This window comes from Pipistrellus kuhlii, unplaced genomic scaffold (genome assembly GCF_014108245.1).
Source record: "Pipistrellus kuhlii isolate mPipKuh1 unplaced genomic scaffold, mPipKuh1.p scaffold_m20_p_10, whole genome shotgun sequence".
In the NCBI taxonomy this organism is placed as follows: Eukaryota; Metazoa; Chordata; class Mammalia; order Chiroptera; family Vespertilionidae; genus Pipistrellus; species Pipistrellus kuhlii.
In genome coordinates this window covers 57,269,564-57,286,239 of record NW_023425405.1, presented here as the reverse complement: position 1 = coordinate 57,286,239, position 16,676 = coordinate 57,269,564, and the positions used below count along the sequence as shown (strand labels likewise).

Genomic DNA, 16,676 nt, shown 5'->3' with positions numbered 1-16,676 from the left:
CCTCCTCCTCCACACACACACACACACACACACACACGCACGCACGCACACACGCTTTTCTAGGTAGTCGCCCCATGCCCCGTGGTCCTCCGATCGGCTGGGTAGCTTGGAGGTGGAAAACGGGGACCAAACAAAAGGCACGGAGGCCCACGGGGAGAGAACCTGACTGTCTGCCACTCGAGGCCACCTGCTTCCCTGTCAGCCCGTCACTCTGCCCCGTGGCCCCTCGGCCTCAAGTCCTTTGATCAGAGATGCGTGCGGGGCCCGCGGCCAGGCCGAGCTGCAGGGCATCTCCCTGGGGCCCAGGTGGCTGTGTCTTCCCAGCCGATGAGCACAAACAGGGGACAGGCTGCTCCTCGGCCTCCCGGGGCCTCACTCTGCGTAACCAGGCCGCTGCCCCTGGCGGCCCAGTGAACACCTTGCTGCCTTACATCCTGTTCCCCACCGGTGATGGCACCCCCTGCCCCGTGACCCACGCTTTTCCTTCTGAAACGGCGGTTACTAATTTAAACTGTTTTGTACTGATGTGGCTCTGAGGCAGGCCATGAGAATGCCGTGCACTCATCCAATTGAATGTTGGAAAACCCATCTTTTCGTATATAAAACGTTGAATTCTCACCAAGCTTTGTGGTCTTTTCTTGAAAGGCAGAGAGGATCCCGTGGGAATGCACCATGTAGTCAGAACCCCCTGGATAAGAACTCACGGGGCCGCGCTGTGCGACTTGGGAGAGTTTGGAGGGTGTGGGCTCGGGGTCCTGCCAGGAATCGCCCTCCTAGGGACTCGTGCAGGGAGGATAATGACAGGGCTGTTTGTAGAGGTGTGGACAGGACTCTGGGACCCACCAAGAATGTCAGGTACCCAGGACGGCTGGTGGCCAGCAACAGCAGGCGGCTGCTCCTCCCTGGGCCTGAGCCACGCTGGAGCTGGGGCTGGTGCTGAGGCAGGAGAGGGCATGTCTACCCTGCCGCTGGCTCTGTCGCTGAACCCAGTCCGAAACAGAGGAAAGGGATCTGAGGGTGGGGGTGTGGTAGGGGTCTTAGCAATCAGCCTCTGGATGCAGAGAAAGGAGCAAATGGAGAATAATGGGCACATGTATAGGGGGAAATACATGCATGTTTTTAAAAATCAAACGTGGCTTCCTTTTTGCAGAAGCAACCTCAGGGGCTCCGTGTGCCTGGCTGGCCTCACTCTGTGAAGCTGTAGCAACACTTGCTCACGTTAGATTGTGGGGGACGGCTCTGCCCGCCGAGGCCGTGAGTACTAAGTAAGGCCCAAACAGGGTGGAGGCGCCACATGCAGCATTTTCCTTCATCACATTTTACAGTCGGCTTCTGTGTGGCCTCTTGAGGCAGCCTGGACCTCTTCCTGAGAGGACAGATGGCCAGTCTCCGCCTTCGGACCACCTGGCTTGTGACACAGGCGTTGAACTTTGTGCCTGAAAGATGAGCTAGGTCATCGATGCTAGAGGGGGTCAGAGTGCCTTAGAGAATCTGACATCTAAGCATGCACGTGACCTGTGTGCTCGAAACGTCACGAGGCACCCTGGTTGGGGAGCCCAGCTGGTTGGTGCTGTCCCCGGCCAGGGCACAAGAATCAACCAGTGAATGCATCAAGAAGTGGAACAACAAATCGATGTTTCTCTCTCCCCCTTTTCTCCAAACGAACCAACCAACCATGAGGCTACTTGGCAAGCATAAGCAGTCTGCACTATTTTGTTAAGACCTAGTGCATTTGATCTCTGATTACTTATAGCAATTTAGATAGCTTTTCTTTTCTCTTTTTAAAAAAATGTGTTTTTATTGATTTTAGAGAGAGCGAAAGGGGAAGGGAGAGAAACATTGATGAGAGAGAACCATCCATCGGCTGTCTCCTGCACTCCCCTGACTGGGGATCAAGCCCATCATCGGGACATGTGCCCTGCCCAGGAATTGAACCAGCGACCTGAGTGTGGCAACCAGCTGAACCACACTGGCCAGGGCTATCCAGCTTTTCAAAATGATCATTTAAGACAGAAGAAAGAAAAAAAAAAAATTCATTTTGGCAAGGAAGTGGCCTGACTGCAAGGCTATCAAACACATACAAGATAAACCCGGCAGGTGCTTAATAAGTACTTGTTGAATGAATGAATGATAGTCTTGCCAACAGAATTAAAAAGACTTTTCATTTCATGTTTATTATCAGTGCATCAATATAGAACATTTTATAATGATTAGTGACATATGGATACCAAGTTTTTCCAACACCGTGTGCTGATATGTTCTTGGAAGTTTCAATTTCCCCAAAAAAACAAGGAACACAATTTTAGGAGATGGTGATACCATCAGCATAATTCATTCAAATTACAAAAATGTCAATACTTAAAATCACACACATGTAAAAAGACTCCTCAAAAACGTCTTAACAGTAAACTACAAAATTCACTCTGGAAATGTAGGCAGTGTTTTCAAATTTTGACTTTAAGATTTTTTTTTAATTAAAAAAAAAATATGGTGAGGAGTGTGTTGAGAGAGACAGAAAACAAGGAGCTTCTGGCCTTTGGATTCAGCATGTCTGAGCAAGGATATGTTATAAATAAAAGTCTTTCACACGCCGAACACATGAGTGGTTCTTGCATCCGCTGCACCACAGGACAGGCGTCTCCTTGAAGAAGGCTCATTTATACAGGATCTTCTGTAAGATTGAGTTGGCTACCTCCAAGGATTCCTCTTTGACTAGAACAATATCATAAGAGTCCATGTACTTGTCTAAAAGCTCATCCACCTGATCAACAACAAGAAAACCATAAAGATTAATGTTCAGGGAGAAGCCAAGAATTTCAGTATGAACCACATTGTTATGTTAAATCTGTTAAGAAGAAAAAAAAAATGTTTCATGAAAGTGAATTTAATAAAAAACTAAATTAACTTTCATAAAACATTGGAAATGAAGCAGTACTTTTCAAATATTCAAGTTCTTTTTAAAATGTTTTTTTTTACTTAACTTCTTAATTTTTCACTTTATTTATTTATTTTTAGGAAATATTCAATTTCTAAAGGTTTGCCTGTTTGTTGTGGCTCAGTGGTTGAGTGTCAGTCCGTGCACCAAGAGGTCACAGGTTCAATTCAGGGCTGGGGGGGGGGGGGGCGAAGGCACGTGCAGGAGGCAGCAGAATGCTGTAGATGTTTCTCTCTCTCCCTTCCTCTCTCTTTAGAATCAATTAAAAACAATTCTTAAGGCTCATTGACAGAACTTGTTCCACTCCCCGAATGAATCCTCTCTATTCCAGTGGTTCTCAAATGGGGATAAGGTGCCCAAGAAACATTTGGCCATGGCTAAAGTTTTGATGCTCCTGGACGGGGAGTGCTATTGACATCAAAGGAAGAGAGGCCAGAGAGGCCTTTTATAATGTACACCCTTCTTTCCCAGCACTACAGTGGACACCAACTCCTTTACTCAGCACCAAAGGAAAGGGGTAAAGAACAACCAGGTCGGCTCCAAAAGAACGGCTTTCTCAGGAACCTGGGATAGCAATTACCTACCAAGTTTCACCCTAGTTTTTCCTTCTTAAAACATTTTTATTGATTTATATTTAGAAAGGGAGGGAGCGAGAAACATCGATGTGAGACCAAAACATTGGTCAGCTGCCTCCTGCACTCTCCCTATTGAGGATTGAGTCCACAACCTGGGCATGTGCCCTTGACTGGGAATCGAACCAGCAGCCTTCCAGTGCAAGGGATGACACCCAACCAGCTGAGCCACACTAGCCAGGACAACCCTAGTGTTTTCTTTTTTAAATATACTTTATTGATTTTTTTTAAAGAGAGGAAAATAGAGGGATAGAGAGAAACATCAATGAGAGAGAATCATCGATCAGCTGCCTCTTGCACACCCTCCTTGGGGATGTGCCCGCAACCAAGGCACATGCCCTTGACCGGAATTGAACTTGGGACCTTTCAGTCCGCAGGCCAAAGCACCATCCACTGAGCCAAACTGGCCCCAACAATCCTAGTGTTTTCTTAAAAGGAAATTAGATTTATATCCTTACCTTATCATTTAGATATCCAATTTTCAGAATGTATTCCACATTAGCTACTCCATCTGCCATTCTTAAGTCTCCTTGGGAGTCTCCCAGCAGAATGATGTTGCTGTTGTCTTTCAGTTGACTGAAATACTCTGTGTTCTTCAAGGCACCATCGTGTTTGTTAAATACATGAATCAGATCTCCTTTAAATCCTTTGAGCACTCCCTGTTCAAAAGGCATAAATCCTTTGAAATAACAGGCTTTACAAATTTTACTTGTCGTAGTTTCACATTCAGATAGATAAGAAGGACACTGAGAAGTGACTCTCTAGAGATGCTTTAAATGTTAAACATGAGTTGAAAGCCTAATTTTTACTTTGCATTTGGTTCCTAACCAAAGGGTGCCATTTTATGTATGTTATATTGTCTTGACTAGAAGAACTAGTTCCAGTTACATTAGTTTTAAGCCACTTCTTTTTTCCCATCCATGAATGTTAATTCTTTAGAGTTGTTGAATTAAAATTAGTAAAATTGCCCTAACTCAGTGGTCGGCAAACTCAGTCAACAGAGCCAAATATCAACAGTACAACGATTGAAAATTTAAAAAATATATATATATATTTATTGATTTTTCACAGAGCAGAAGAGAGAGGGATAGAGTTAGAAACATTGATGAGAGAGAATCATTGATTAGCTGCCTCTTGCACACCCCCTACTGGGGATGTACCCACAATCAAGGTACATGCCCTTGACCGGAATTGAACCTGAGATCTTTCAGTCCTCAGGCTGACGCTGTATCCACGGAGCCAAACCGGTTTCGGCTGAAATTTCTTTTGAGAGCCACAGTTTTAAAACTTAAACTACTTCTAATGCCACTTCTTCAAAATAGACTTGCCTGGGCAGTGGTATTTTGTGGAAGAGCCACACTCAAGGGACCAAAGAGCTGCATGTGGCTCTCGAGCCGTAGTTTGCGGACCACTGCCCTAACCGATTTGGCTCAGTGGATAGAGCATCGGCCTGCAGACTGAAGGGTCCCAGGTTCGATTCTGGTCAAGGGCATATATCTTGGTTGCAGGTACATCCCCAGTAGGGAGTGTGCAGGAGGCAGCTGATTGATGTTTCTCTTTCATCAGTGTTTCTAACTCTCTATCCCTCTCCCTTCCTCTCTGTAAAGAAATCAATAAAAAATATATATATATTTTAAAAATTAGTAACATATCTAATGTAAGGTTAGTCTACAGCTCAGGAAACAGAAGTTTAAGCAGAGTTATTATGTTTGAAACATGGGTATGGATACAACACTGCGAGAGATGATGAGGCCCGTCCTGGGCCTATGAACTTGGCCTAATTTAATGAGCACACATGAAATAATAAATAACAAATGCTTCTACATGATTAGAATATTTTCACATTTTCAAAGTAATGACAGGGAATGAATGACCTGATATTCTTACATTGTCATCAAAATCCATGAAGTTGGACACCACTGTGACGTTGGAATAGTAAACCCCAGCCTGACGGATCACCTCCTCCAGGACGTCTCCGATGCCGGCCGAGAAGATGAACACGGGGATGCTGTGTTGTTGGAGCTTATCGAAGAAATTCTCATAGCCTTCCCTGCAGGGCGAGGTATAGTATGACCGTTAGGAGCGAAGGCATAGCTCTTTTTCACCGAGATGTTTAAAAAGCCATGTGTTTCTATGATGCACTGAGTTCTCACTTCAAAACAAAGCCAAGGGGGACTGTTCCTGATGTCTGAGACCAGCACAGGTTTTCCAGACAACAGTTAACTTTTAACCCGCCTTCTGGTAAATTCTCGTAGTAAAAATGAGATGATGTTAGACTTGCACCGGCTATGGAGAAGCCTACAGCTGGGAATTGATACTAGTGGACAGCACATCATGAAAGCTTAGCTTGAAAGCCCCATTTGGGCTGAGGCTGCAAGACCTGCTGCTGTCATTCTGCTCATCTCCTGCTCTCTGCTGGGAACTCGGAGTGGCAGGGCCCGGGCCGGATTCCCGGTACCCCTGGCCTCTCTCCTGCCTCAGCTGTGGCAGCTACAGGTAATGTTTTCGTCTTAAAATCTCCTCTTCCCTTTCCACACTCCTGGCTCTAAGATAAGCTGCCCAGCAAAGGAATAAAATACCAGCAGTCCTCACACTCTGTCAATTGAATGCTTTCTTCAGAAATAAATCACCTTTAATGTAGCATCATTAAAAAAATTTAAAAAAAGGAAAGGGAAAAAGAAAAAGCATCATATTTGCCTAGTGAGTTGAAGAATTAAGAGGTAGTAAACAACTGAAAATAAGCTTTAACATGTTAATATCCAATAATTCACCTATTAGAAATATTTGTATTATTTGCTAAAACATATGCACCTTTCTTAGAGATTGTTTTCAAGGGACTTGGAGAATTCAGAAAGTAGACTTATGTCAATTTTAAAAGAGGGTACATCATAAAAACGGTACTTAGCAAAAACACTTTTCAATATGACTATGTAAACTTTCTTTTTTATATTTCATATCTTTGAAAAGTATTTTTGCTTAAAAAAAAGCAACAACTTCAAAATGGTCTTGTTTTCATAACTTTGTAAGTCTTTTTTTTTAAAATAAGTTTTTATTGTTCATATTATTACAAATGTTCCTTCCCCCCCCCCCCCCCCCCCACACCATGCTCTCCTCCACCAGGTTCCCAACCCACCCTCTGCCCTTTCCCCACTCCCCATTGTCCTCATCCATAGGTGCACAGTTTATGTTCAGTCTCTTCCCACGCCCCCCTCTTCCCTTTTCCCCAAGAATCGTCAGTTCACTCCCCTTCCATACCTCTGATTCTATTATATTCAACAGTTACTATTGTTCATCAGATTTTTTTTTTAATTTCCTTGGTTTTTAGACTCACTTGTTGATAGTTACGTATTTCTTGTTCATAATTTTTATCTTTGTTTACTTTCTCTTCTGAAAGAACCCCCTTCAGCAATTCATATAATTCTGGTTTGGTGGTGATGAACTCCTTTAGCTTTTTTTTATTAGTGAAGCTCTTTATCTGACCTTCGATTCTGAGTGATAGCTTTGCTGGATAGATTATCTTTGGCTGTAGGTTCTTACTATTCATCACCTTGAATATTTCTTGCCATTCCCTTCTGGCCTGCATGGTTTCTGTTCTTTTTTTTTTTAATATATTTTTTTATTGATTTTGTACAGAGAAGAAGGGAGAGAGATAGAAACATCGATGAGAGAGTCATCAATCAGCTACCTCTTGCATACCCCCTACCGGGGATATGCCCACAACCAAGATACATGCCCTTGTTCGGAATCGAACCTGGGACCTTTCAGTCCCCAAGCCGATGCTCTATCCATTGAGCCAAACTGGTTTCGGCGTACGTAAGTCTTGAGATTTAAAATTTGGAGAAAGAAAATGTAAATTAGTGCTTCAAGCTCACAGGCTTTCATTCCCTGCACCATGACCTGACGTGTCATTCTCAACTCCTTATCGCGACACTTTTAGTATGTGATAGGCGGCATGTTCTGGATATGTTTTTATATGGGATATTCTTTTAGATTATTTTAATACAAATACACACTTTGAATATGGCATGTAACAGGTCCGAACTGTAGACAATTAACCACCAAGAAACTTACTTGAGCATGACGTCCGATTCTGCCACAATTTCTTTAAGTTTAGCTCTTGGTATACCCTGTTCAACAAGCAGGCGATGTGACTTGGTGTACCTGGAGTTTATGCCCAAAGAAAAAAGAAAATCAATGAAAGCGAATTAATACTATTCTCTTTGTGACAGAGCATTCTTCGGCATGTGAACATGCAGTATTTCATTCATGCTATTTTGGATTTAAATTTTAGATCTTAATGAACGTATACCTCGCATGTCTCAAAAATGATACACATGTTCTCACTGCATTTCCCAGTTCTCCCCAAACGCTGGCTTACTTTAAGTGTGTTATCAAGACAGTGAAAGGATTCTAGTTATAAACCTTTCCTCGATCTATGGATAAGAGCTCCAACCTTGCCAAAACCAGTTTGGCTCAGTAGATAGAGCGTCACCTGTGGACTGAAAGGTCCCAGGTTCGATTCCGGTCAAGGGCATGTACCTTAGTTGGGGGCACATCCCCAGTAGGGGGTGTGCAAGAGTCAGCTGATCGATGTTTCTCTCTCATTGATGTTTCTAACTCTCTATCCCTCTCTGTAAAAAAAAAAAATCAATAAAATATATTAAAAAAAAAAAAAAAAAGAGCTCCAACCTTAGGAAGCTAATAATTTCTTCAATTCCAGGAAGAATTGGAGCAAAGCCATGTTTCATCGGCCTGGAGTCTGAATTTTCATGGAATGCCTAAGCACTGAAGATGCTGCCTAGTGAGCAAAGAGAAGATCCTTGCTCTGGGAAGTTTTATCCACATATAGGTGCTTTGCAATCACATAAAAGCACCTGTAATCACACTATCTGAGTATAGCCGGCCTTTAGACCCTCTCCACCTGACACCCACAAATCCCCCCTGTATCAGTCTTCAGTGAAACTACTCTCTGGGTGGCTCCCATCCTGCCAGTGAGCTCATTCTCCCAGGAAGCTATACCATTGCTAGAACATTCTACTAGTAATTCCTAGACCGTCCTGTCATCGTGCTGAAATCCATGGTCTAGGCCTTCCACGTCTGGTTCCAGTTCCGCATGTTGAGTGAGTCGAACCCCTTTCCAACACTTCCTACCATATACACTGATTAAGTGTGCAAGGCCCGCGGTTAGGTGATGGGATAATGGATATAAACAACACCATTTCTGGGCTCCTAAGATTCTGAAACCACTCAATGTTCCATTCTTTGAGATGTTCCTCAAATGGAGTGGCTCCTCCAGTGTCTGGGAGTATCTTAGTGACCCTCTGAGTGTCAGCATTTCTCCGGTGTCCTCCCAGGAGGCAGCACCGTGCTGGCAGCGTGCCCTGCTCAGAGCAAAGGGCGCTTCCATGAATGCCACCAGCAGCAGAGGCCGGTTAGTTCTCAGCACTGCCCCCCACTGGCTCCAGCTCACACAGAGTCCACCTAAATCCTAAGTCATTTTCCTCACACACTGAGCCACATCTCGCCCACAGACTTCAGAGAAAACAAATTCTTGTTTTGAGTTTCAGGTTAAGGTGCAGAATTTTAAATCCATTCCTACTGATCTTCATCTTCAAAAGCAAACAAAGCCAAACAAAACTGATTCTAGACTATGAGAGTGATTAGAGAATTGGTTGGTTTTGTTACATTTAATCACTTACTCTAACTCATTGGACAACGTATTAATCTATGTGCACATGTTGGGGGAGGGTAGGAGGGGAGAGACACCAGTAGTTGTAACTGTTAGGTCATGTTATTACATTTGAACCCTCCCATTGGGAATACACACTTACCATTCTACCATATAAGGGAACTTCTCTTCTACCGTAAGAAGAGGGTCAGTTTCAATAGCATAAAATTTTTCCTTTAGTTCCAGTAACTAGAAAGAAACAAATACCTAAATCAGGAAGGCTGCAGAGCTGTTAAGTGCTTAATTTTATAGGAAGCAAAACGACGTAGACAAGTGTTTTCCATGAACTGCTTAAAATGGTAAAGACTGGAGCATGAGTACCTATTACATATAGCAACTGAAAAGACCTTGGTTGGTTTTGGTTTACATGTAACTGAACAGACCTGTGAAAGGCCGATTTTCTTTCTTTCTTCCTTCCTTTTTATTTTATTTTATTTTTTAAAAATATTTTCAGTTCAGCAATTCAATGAAACCAACTAATAATTAAACTATCACCACAAAAACACTTTCATTCTCATACGAAAGTATTACATTTGATTCATCTTTGGAATCTTATTTTGTTAAAAAGAGATGCAGACAGACACCTACTCAAAAAAGCAGAGAACTGAGGCAATTTCCTGACCAATTTAAAGGAGCAAAACCTACATTAAAACCGAAGTAGTTTTGTTTAACTTTCCAGTTAATGTAAAGATACCAGGATATTTGGGTAACCATTTAAAAGTTTTTTTTTCGGGTAAGTTTTGTTGTTATCAAAATGTTCCTGGTAAATTTTTCTTTAAAATAAGCTGAGTGCTATAATCTGAAGAATAAACCTCACATTTGTTGAGTGTTTACTAAGAGCCAGGTCTGGCTTCATTCTCGTTTGTGTGAATGAGCCTGAAGAAATTCTCAGGCAGAAATGGTAATGAAGGCTTTCATAACTGGGTTATTGTTGGTGCTTTTACCTTTTTCCGGCATTCATCGGAAACCAGCTTACAGTTGTCAATGACATCTAAAGAAAAAGCAAACGAGGCTGAAAAGAAGTGCCCTCATAGGTGAATCAATAACTGACTACTTTTCTTGTAAGTTTACATGACAAGTCAATTAGCACACTCCGTACAACTGTCAGAGTAATGCTTTCCACATGGCATTGCTAGAGAAGCTAATGATTTTAAAACCCATGCTTTTGTGATTGCCTATTTACACCACTGAGCTAGATAATTCAAAGTCTTCTAACACTGTGAATTGTATAGTGACTGGTCCCTTTAACACCATTAAAGAGAACACCTTTCTTTCTTCCTTCCTTCCTTCCTTCCTTCCTTCCTTCCTTCCTTCCTTCCTTCCTTCCTTCCTTCCTTCCTTCCTTCCTTCTTTCTTTCTTTCTTTAAAAATATATTTTATTGATTTTTCACAGAGAGGAAGGGAGAGGGATAGATAGCTAGAAACATCGATGACAGAGAATCATCGACCAGCTGCCTCCTGCACAACCCTACTGGGGATGTGCAACCAATGTACATGCTCTTGACCGGAATCGAACCTGGGAGGGACCTTTCAGTCCGCAGACCGACACTCTATCTATCCACTGAGCCAAACCGGTTTCGGCTATTCTTTCTTTCATCATAAAATATTAATACTGTAATGCGAAAATCTGGGAAATACAATTGTAACTTAATAAAAAATTAATGTGAAAATCTGAAAAATACAGATTGTAACGAGAACAAAAATTACAATTTTACCACTTAATAATAAATTAACATTTTATTATATTTCCTTTCAGTCTTAAAGTTCTATACGTTATCAATTATATAGCAATTAAACCAGATGTATACTTTTGAATTTGGCTTGCTTTTTCACTTCACAGTGCAGTTTTTTTTGTTTTGTTTTTCTGTTTTGTTTTTTAATGTTTTTATTGATTTCAGAGAGAAAGGGAGCAGGAGAGAGAGAGAGAAACATCAATGATGAGAGAAAATCATTCATTGGCTGCCTCCTGCATGCTGCCAACTGGAGATCAAGACCACAACCTGGACATGTGGCCTGACTGGGAATCAAACTGTGACTTCCTGGTTCATAGGTTGATGCTCAAACACTGAACCATACCATCCGGGCAAGTATTTTTATTTAATTTATCTATTTATTTTTAAAAATATATTTTTATTGATTTTAGAGAGGAAGGAAGAGGGAAAGAGAGAGAGAAACATCAATAATGAGAGTGAATTATTGATTGGCTGTCTCCTGCACACTCCCTACTGAAATCAAGCTTACAACCTGGGCATATGCCCTGACCAGGAATCAAATGGTGACCTCCTGGTTCATAGGTTGACCTCAACCACTGAGCCACGCTGGCCAGTAGAGAATTATTATTTTAAAAACTGAATTGTCTCATTTAGAATACAAAATAGGCATCTTATCTTAGCAACACATTTTAACTTAGTATTTATTTCATAATGTATTCTTTAACTAATTTACATATAAATAACACAAACATTTAGTAACATGTTACTAATTAATAAATGCTGTTTCTAACCCAAAATTGAAAATTCATTTAAATTTTTCTTGAGTAATGAACAGACCACATTTGCAGAGAAAAATTTCAGACTTCTTTATTCCTCTTGCAACCTAAACCATACAGAAAATAGCCATTTATATAACACGGGGGGTGGGATAAATCCTAAATAAGAAAAAGCTGGTCTACGGCCATATCACCTTGAACTTGTCCAATCTCATCTGATCTCGGGGTGGGGGGTGGGGGGGAGAGAAAAAGCAGGTCCTCTCGCTTTTAATGCCCAAAAGGAAGATAAAAAACCCCAATCTCATAGATAATATGATCGGTAGAAAAGGATCTTAAAATAATGATTGTATTTCTGAATTTGTTAATAGGGCCACACTTACTATGACATGTTGGACATCTTTTTCCTTTGTAAGAAAACCTACTCAGTGTCATATCAAAGTCTGTTATTATCTGTAAGAAAAGGGGGAAAACCATTATGAAGACACAGCTGCAAGGCCAGCGCATCCCGCCCCCATTACAAGCTATTCCCCCTGCACTGAGTTTCCTGATGCAGCTCAGACACACAGCCCTGAGAATTACCTTAACCAAAGGCAATACCTTACATGCCCAAGCGTTACCACATGAAATCGGATGAATCAGTATAGGAATCTGCAATTGCCACAGAGATAAGACACTGCACAATTTCAACCCCCCAGGGTCAATGTACAAAAATGCAATAAAAGCGTTTAAACTATATGAAGCTTAGTCACTGACACTGTTCCATTCTAGATGTAACTGGTCTATATAGGTAAATAAACTATACCAATCAATGAATCATACCTGGTACAGTTTGCCAGTTCTTGCAATTTAGGAGATTGGGTTAAATATTAAAAAAAAAAAAAAAAAAAGGAAAAGATTTATTTCACTGACTATCCAGGACGGCTGATTTAGCTCACACTTAAAACATCCCTTTAAAAAACTTTTAAAAAATCAGTTATCCCATGTAGTGACAACTTAATTTGAAGTATTATGATTTATTTAATTAAAAGATGGGATGGCAACTGGAAACTGTGCATATTGAACATTATTCTTAAAATAGTTGAGTACTTAGGCTCAGTAGTAGTTAAATTAGTACTTAATATTAAAGAAAAGCTAAATTTACTTCAAGACTATTAGGTTTTGTTCATTTACAACAGACATTCTATGCGTTGTTGACAAGGGCTAGATTTTACATTCGGAAAGGATGGGCAAAGCTCATCTATCTAAACTTTCTTTGCTGAGATTTCAGCAAAGCAGGAGATGACTGTCTGCGTGACCATAAGAAAGACAGGCCTCGTGATGGCTCCTCACCTGAAGTTTGACAGCTCCCCCCTTGATGAGACCACAAATGATTTCTTCTACTCTTGTGGGGTTCTTGATGCGAACCGAACTCTTCTGGAATTCTGGCATCTAAAATAAAAGGCAAGTAACTGACTTTTTAATTTCTCTTTCCTCAGGGTCCTTTGATACCAAGCAGCAGTTTATATTATTTAAAGGTTTTAAGATACTAAGGCATTACATAGAAACAGCAAACCATGGTATCAAATTGTCATTTATACACAAAATTTTTCAAAGCACATCAGTAGTTTTCATCTAGAAGATTAAGACAAAATGACATTGGTAATGAACACATTATAAGTGTGAATTTTTCTAATTATAAAAGTCATGCATGCTTATTACAGAAGTTACAGAAAAAGAAGTTGTTTGGAATTCTACTACCCAAAGATAAAACCACCACTTTATTTTTCATTATTTTCATATCTCTGATTGCAAACATGCATGTATATGCAGTTTATCTCATTCTCATAATTTACTTTTGTATTAGATTTTCTTAAAATATTATTACACTAGAGGATCGATGCACAAATTTGTGCACAGGTGGGGTCTGACAGGCCTGCCCTGATAAGAGCCATAGGGGGAGGGGACGCAGGCCCTGCCCCTGATCCGGTGGTGGGGGTGGCCAAGGTGGGGCCATGGTGGTTGGCCGGCAGGCCCCACACCCTGGTTGAACTCCTGGTTGAAGGGACAATTTGCATATTACACGGTTATGAAAAAATCCCCTAGGTCTTAGAATCTTTGCGACAAGAGAGCCTGACCTCTATCAGGTCCTATGCTATCTCTATATAAAGGACAAGATTAGAAAAATCGGGAAACAGCTAAACTGTTTTCCAAAGGCTGTGAGATGGATGCAGAAGTGAACAGGAAAGAGACATGCTGACGTTAAAATTTTCTCCATGAACGAAACCCCTGGCCTCACAATACACTTCCATATGTGCTGAGTAGGACATATCACCTGCAATGTACCAGCCTTCACACAGTGAGCCTTCTCATTAACTGGACTCCACAGGATCCAACCCACTGAAGAAGGTCCTCTCACTACTTATAGTGATTCTTTTAATAGATGAGAGAAATGAGCAGGCTAGGTTCCTTTTTTTTGTTTTGTTTTTAATTCATCAATCCATTCTTTGCTTAACAAAGGCTGACCACGTGCCCACACAGTGCCAGACAGTCGTACTGGACTCCAGGAACAGGACGGGGAGCACTGCTCACACCGATTCCCTGCGGAGTTTCAGGAACTGTTGCTGTTTTGGAATCTCACTTCCAAAGCGTCCTCGCAAACATCCCTGCTAGTAAATTCATCTCCCAACGACGACATTCTGCTCCTCCCGCGGCCTTTGGTGACAGGTGCATCGTAAGTGGCATGTGCTCGATTCAATAACTCGTTGCTTTGAAAAGCAACAGAGGATATATGCCACCGACTGTATTTTCTCCAAGTAGATGAGACATCTGCTTCAGTGTGTCTGAGCTGAGGAAGACATCCTGCCTCCAGCAATCACATTCCCAGGATTCCGAGAACGGACGGGAGCACAGGGCCCAGGCTGCCTCAGAGGAGCCCAGGCTCTGCAAGGCTAACAGCTTGTAGCCTGGCTTTGCAAAATCACCGGGCCTGAAGGGACCAGTGGCCGGAGGCACTGGTGTCCCTGCTTCTGCCCGACACACAGCCATTCCCTGACAGACCCAGGCGCAGCGGATGGCTGAGGGCCACTGCAGAGAAACGACTGCGATGAAAACAGGTGAGACTGCAGCTGCTTTCTCAGGAGGACACAACGGGTGGAGGTGACAGGTGTGAGAAACATAAGAATCATAATGACATGTCTTGGGTTAGACGGTAACACTATTCCAACCTCCCCGAGGTCTACATACAACGGCACTAACATACTTCTGACACGGCATTTTACTCAAAATACTTTTTTTTTTAATTTTATTTATTTATTTTTTGAATATATATATTTTATTGATTTTGTACAAAGACGAAGGGAGAGAGATAGAGAGTTAGAAACATCGATGAGAGAGTCATCGAGCAGCTGCCTCTTGCACACCCCCAACTGGGGATATGCCCAAAACCAAGGTACATGCCCTTGACCAGAATTAAACCCAGGACCTTTCAGTCTGCAGGCTGATGCTCTATCCACTGAGCCAAACTGGTTTCGGCTCCTTTTTATTTTCTTAAGGCACTATGTTAAATAGGTCTGTAAGTGATACAAAGTTTTAATAAGATATACTTCTTACACTTAAGATACATATTCTATAATATGGATTATAATAGCTACTGCCTTGTCAAGACATCCAGATAAAATACAAATGGAACAGACATTATTTATGCTGAGCTAGGCTTTCAAAGAGAAGCAAGGTTTGGATATGCTGAGATTGGGGAGGAATCAAAGTACTGGGTCTAATGGGGGAGAAAGATAAACAGCTCTGTTTGTCTAAAACCTAAGTGGACATGGAAATTGTGTGTGAAGTCTGGAGGGAGAGATGTAGAGGCAGGCCAAGGAAAGTTCAGGCTGACATCCTAAGGGGCTTTCAACCTATAAGCTGAATCAATTTTTAAGAAACACAAACCCAAGGCAAAAAGTGTATAAATTAATGTAATGATAACAAAAAGACATAGAAGTATACATCACCTTGATAGAAAAAATATATAAATATACATAATCTTTGGCTTCTTTTCCTTCCATAGTCTTTTTGTGGGCTGGCTACATACAAGTTACTTGCTTCAAAAAGAGACACATGTTTGCCCAACCAGCATGGCTCAGTGGTTGATTGTCAACCTAAGAACCAGGAGGTCACAGTTTGATTCCTGGTCAGGGCACATGCCTGTGTTGTGGGCTCAATCTCCAGTGGGATTTGAAGCTGATCAATAATTCTCTCTCATCATTGATGTTTCTAATCTCTCTCCCTCCATGAAATCAATAAATATTTGTTTTAGAAGAAAAGAGCTTTGCAGACAAAAAAGTCTAAAAGAACTTGTTACCACCAAATCAATACTGTAAGAAATACTAAAGGGACTGGCATAAGAAGAAGAAATAGAAAGAGAAGAACACAGGCATAAAGAGTAAGAATGGCAACAAATAAGCACCTATCAATAATAACCTAATGTGCCAATCAAAAGGCATAGAGTAGCTGAATAGATAAGAAAATGTGACTCAACTACATGTTGTCTACAAGAAACTCATCTCAGAACAAAAAACTCACACAGAATGAAGGTGAAGGAAAGGGAAAAAAATTTCCAGGCAAATGGAAATGGAGTAGGGGGGTGGGGGAAATGGGGTAGTAATACTCATATCTGAAAAAAGAGACTTCAAAGTGAAGGCCATAATGCCTGGCCAGAGTGGCTCAGTGGTTGAGCATCGACCTATAAACCAGGAAGTCAAAAGTTTCATTTTGGGTCAGGGCACCTGCCCAGGTTGAGGGCTTGATTCCCCAGGGGGTGTGCAGGAGGCAGCCAATCAATTATTCTCTCTCATCATTGATGTTTCTCTCTCTCCCTCTCCCTGACTCTCTGAAATCAATAAAAAGAATGTATTAAAAAAA

General features: G+C 41.6%; 1 protein-coding gene and 1 long non-coding RNA gene across 8 annotated transcripts in view; one reads left to right on the top strand and one right to left on the bottom strand.

Annotated features, from left to right (window-relative positions):
• Nucleotides 1–2,148: 2,148 nt before the first annotated feature.
• Nucleotides 2,149–16,676, bottom strand: part of NT5C3A (5'-nucleotidase, cytosolic IIIA) — a 45,653-nt gene continuing 31,125 nt past the window's right edge. For 6 of the 7 annotated variants that reach the window (XM_036429897.2, XM_036429896.2, XM_036429899.2 and 3 more), the window contains 8 exons: nucleotides 13,113–13,211; nucleotides 12,164–12,233; nucleotides 10,240–10,286; nucleotides 9,399–9,484; nucleotides 7,639–7,728; nucleotides 5,455–5,617; nucleotides 4,026–4,226; nucleotides 2,149–2,761 (listed from right to left, as the gene is read on the bottom strand). In XM_036429897.2, the coding sequence (XP_036285790.1) occupies nucleotides 2,654–2,761; nucleotides 4,026–4,226; nucleotides 5,455–5,617; nucleotides 7,639–7,728; nucleotides 9,399–9,484; nucleotides 10,240–10,286; nucleotides 12,164–12,233; nucleotides 13,113–13,211 (864 nt within the window). In that variant the 3' untranslated portion in view covers nucleotides 2,149–2,653. Of the gene's footprint in view, nucleotides 2,762–4,025; nucleotides 4,227–5,454; nucleotides 5,618–7,638; nucleotides 7,729–9,398; nucleotides 9,485–10,239; nucleotides 10,287–12,163; nucleotides 12,234–13,112; nucleotides 13,212–14,285; nucleotides 14,508–16,676 lie in introns of those variants that run through there. The other variant, XM_045578658.1, reaches the window with a different exon arrangement.
• LOC123651979 lies at nucleotides 3,676–4,226 on the top strand. Its single transcript, XR_006741012.1, has 2 exons — nucleotides 3,676–3,760; nucleotides 3,990–4,226. It is a non-coding gene; the product is annotated as an uncharacterized LOC123651979 (long non-coding RNA).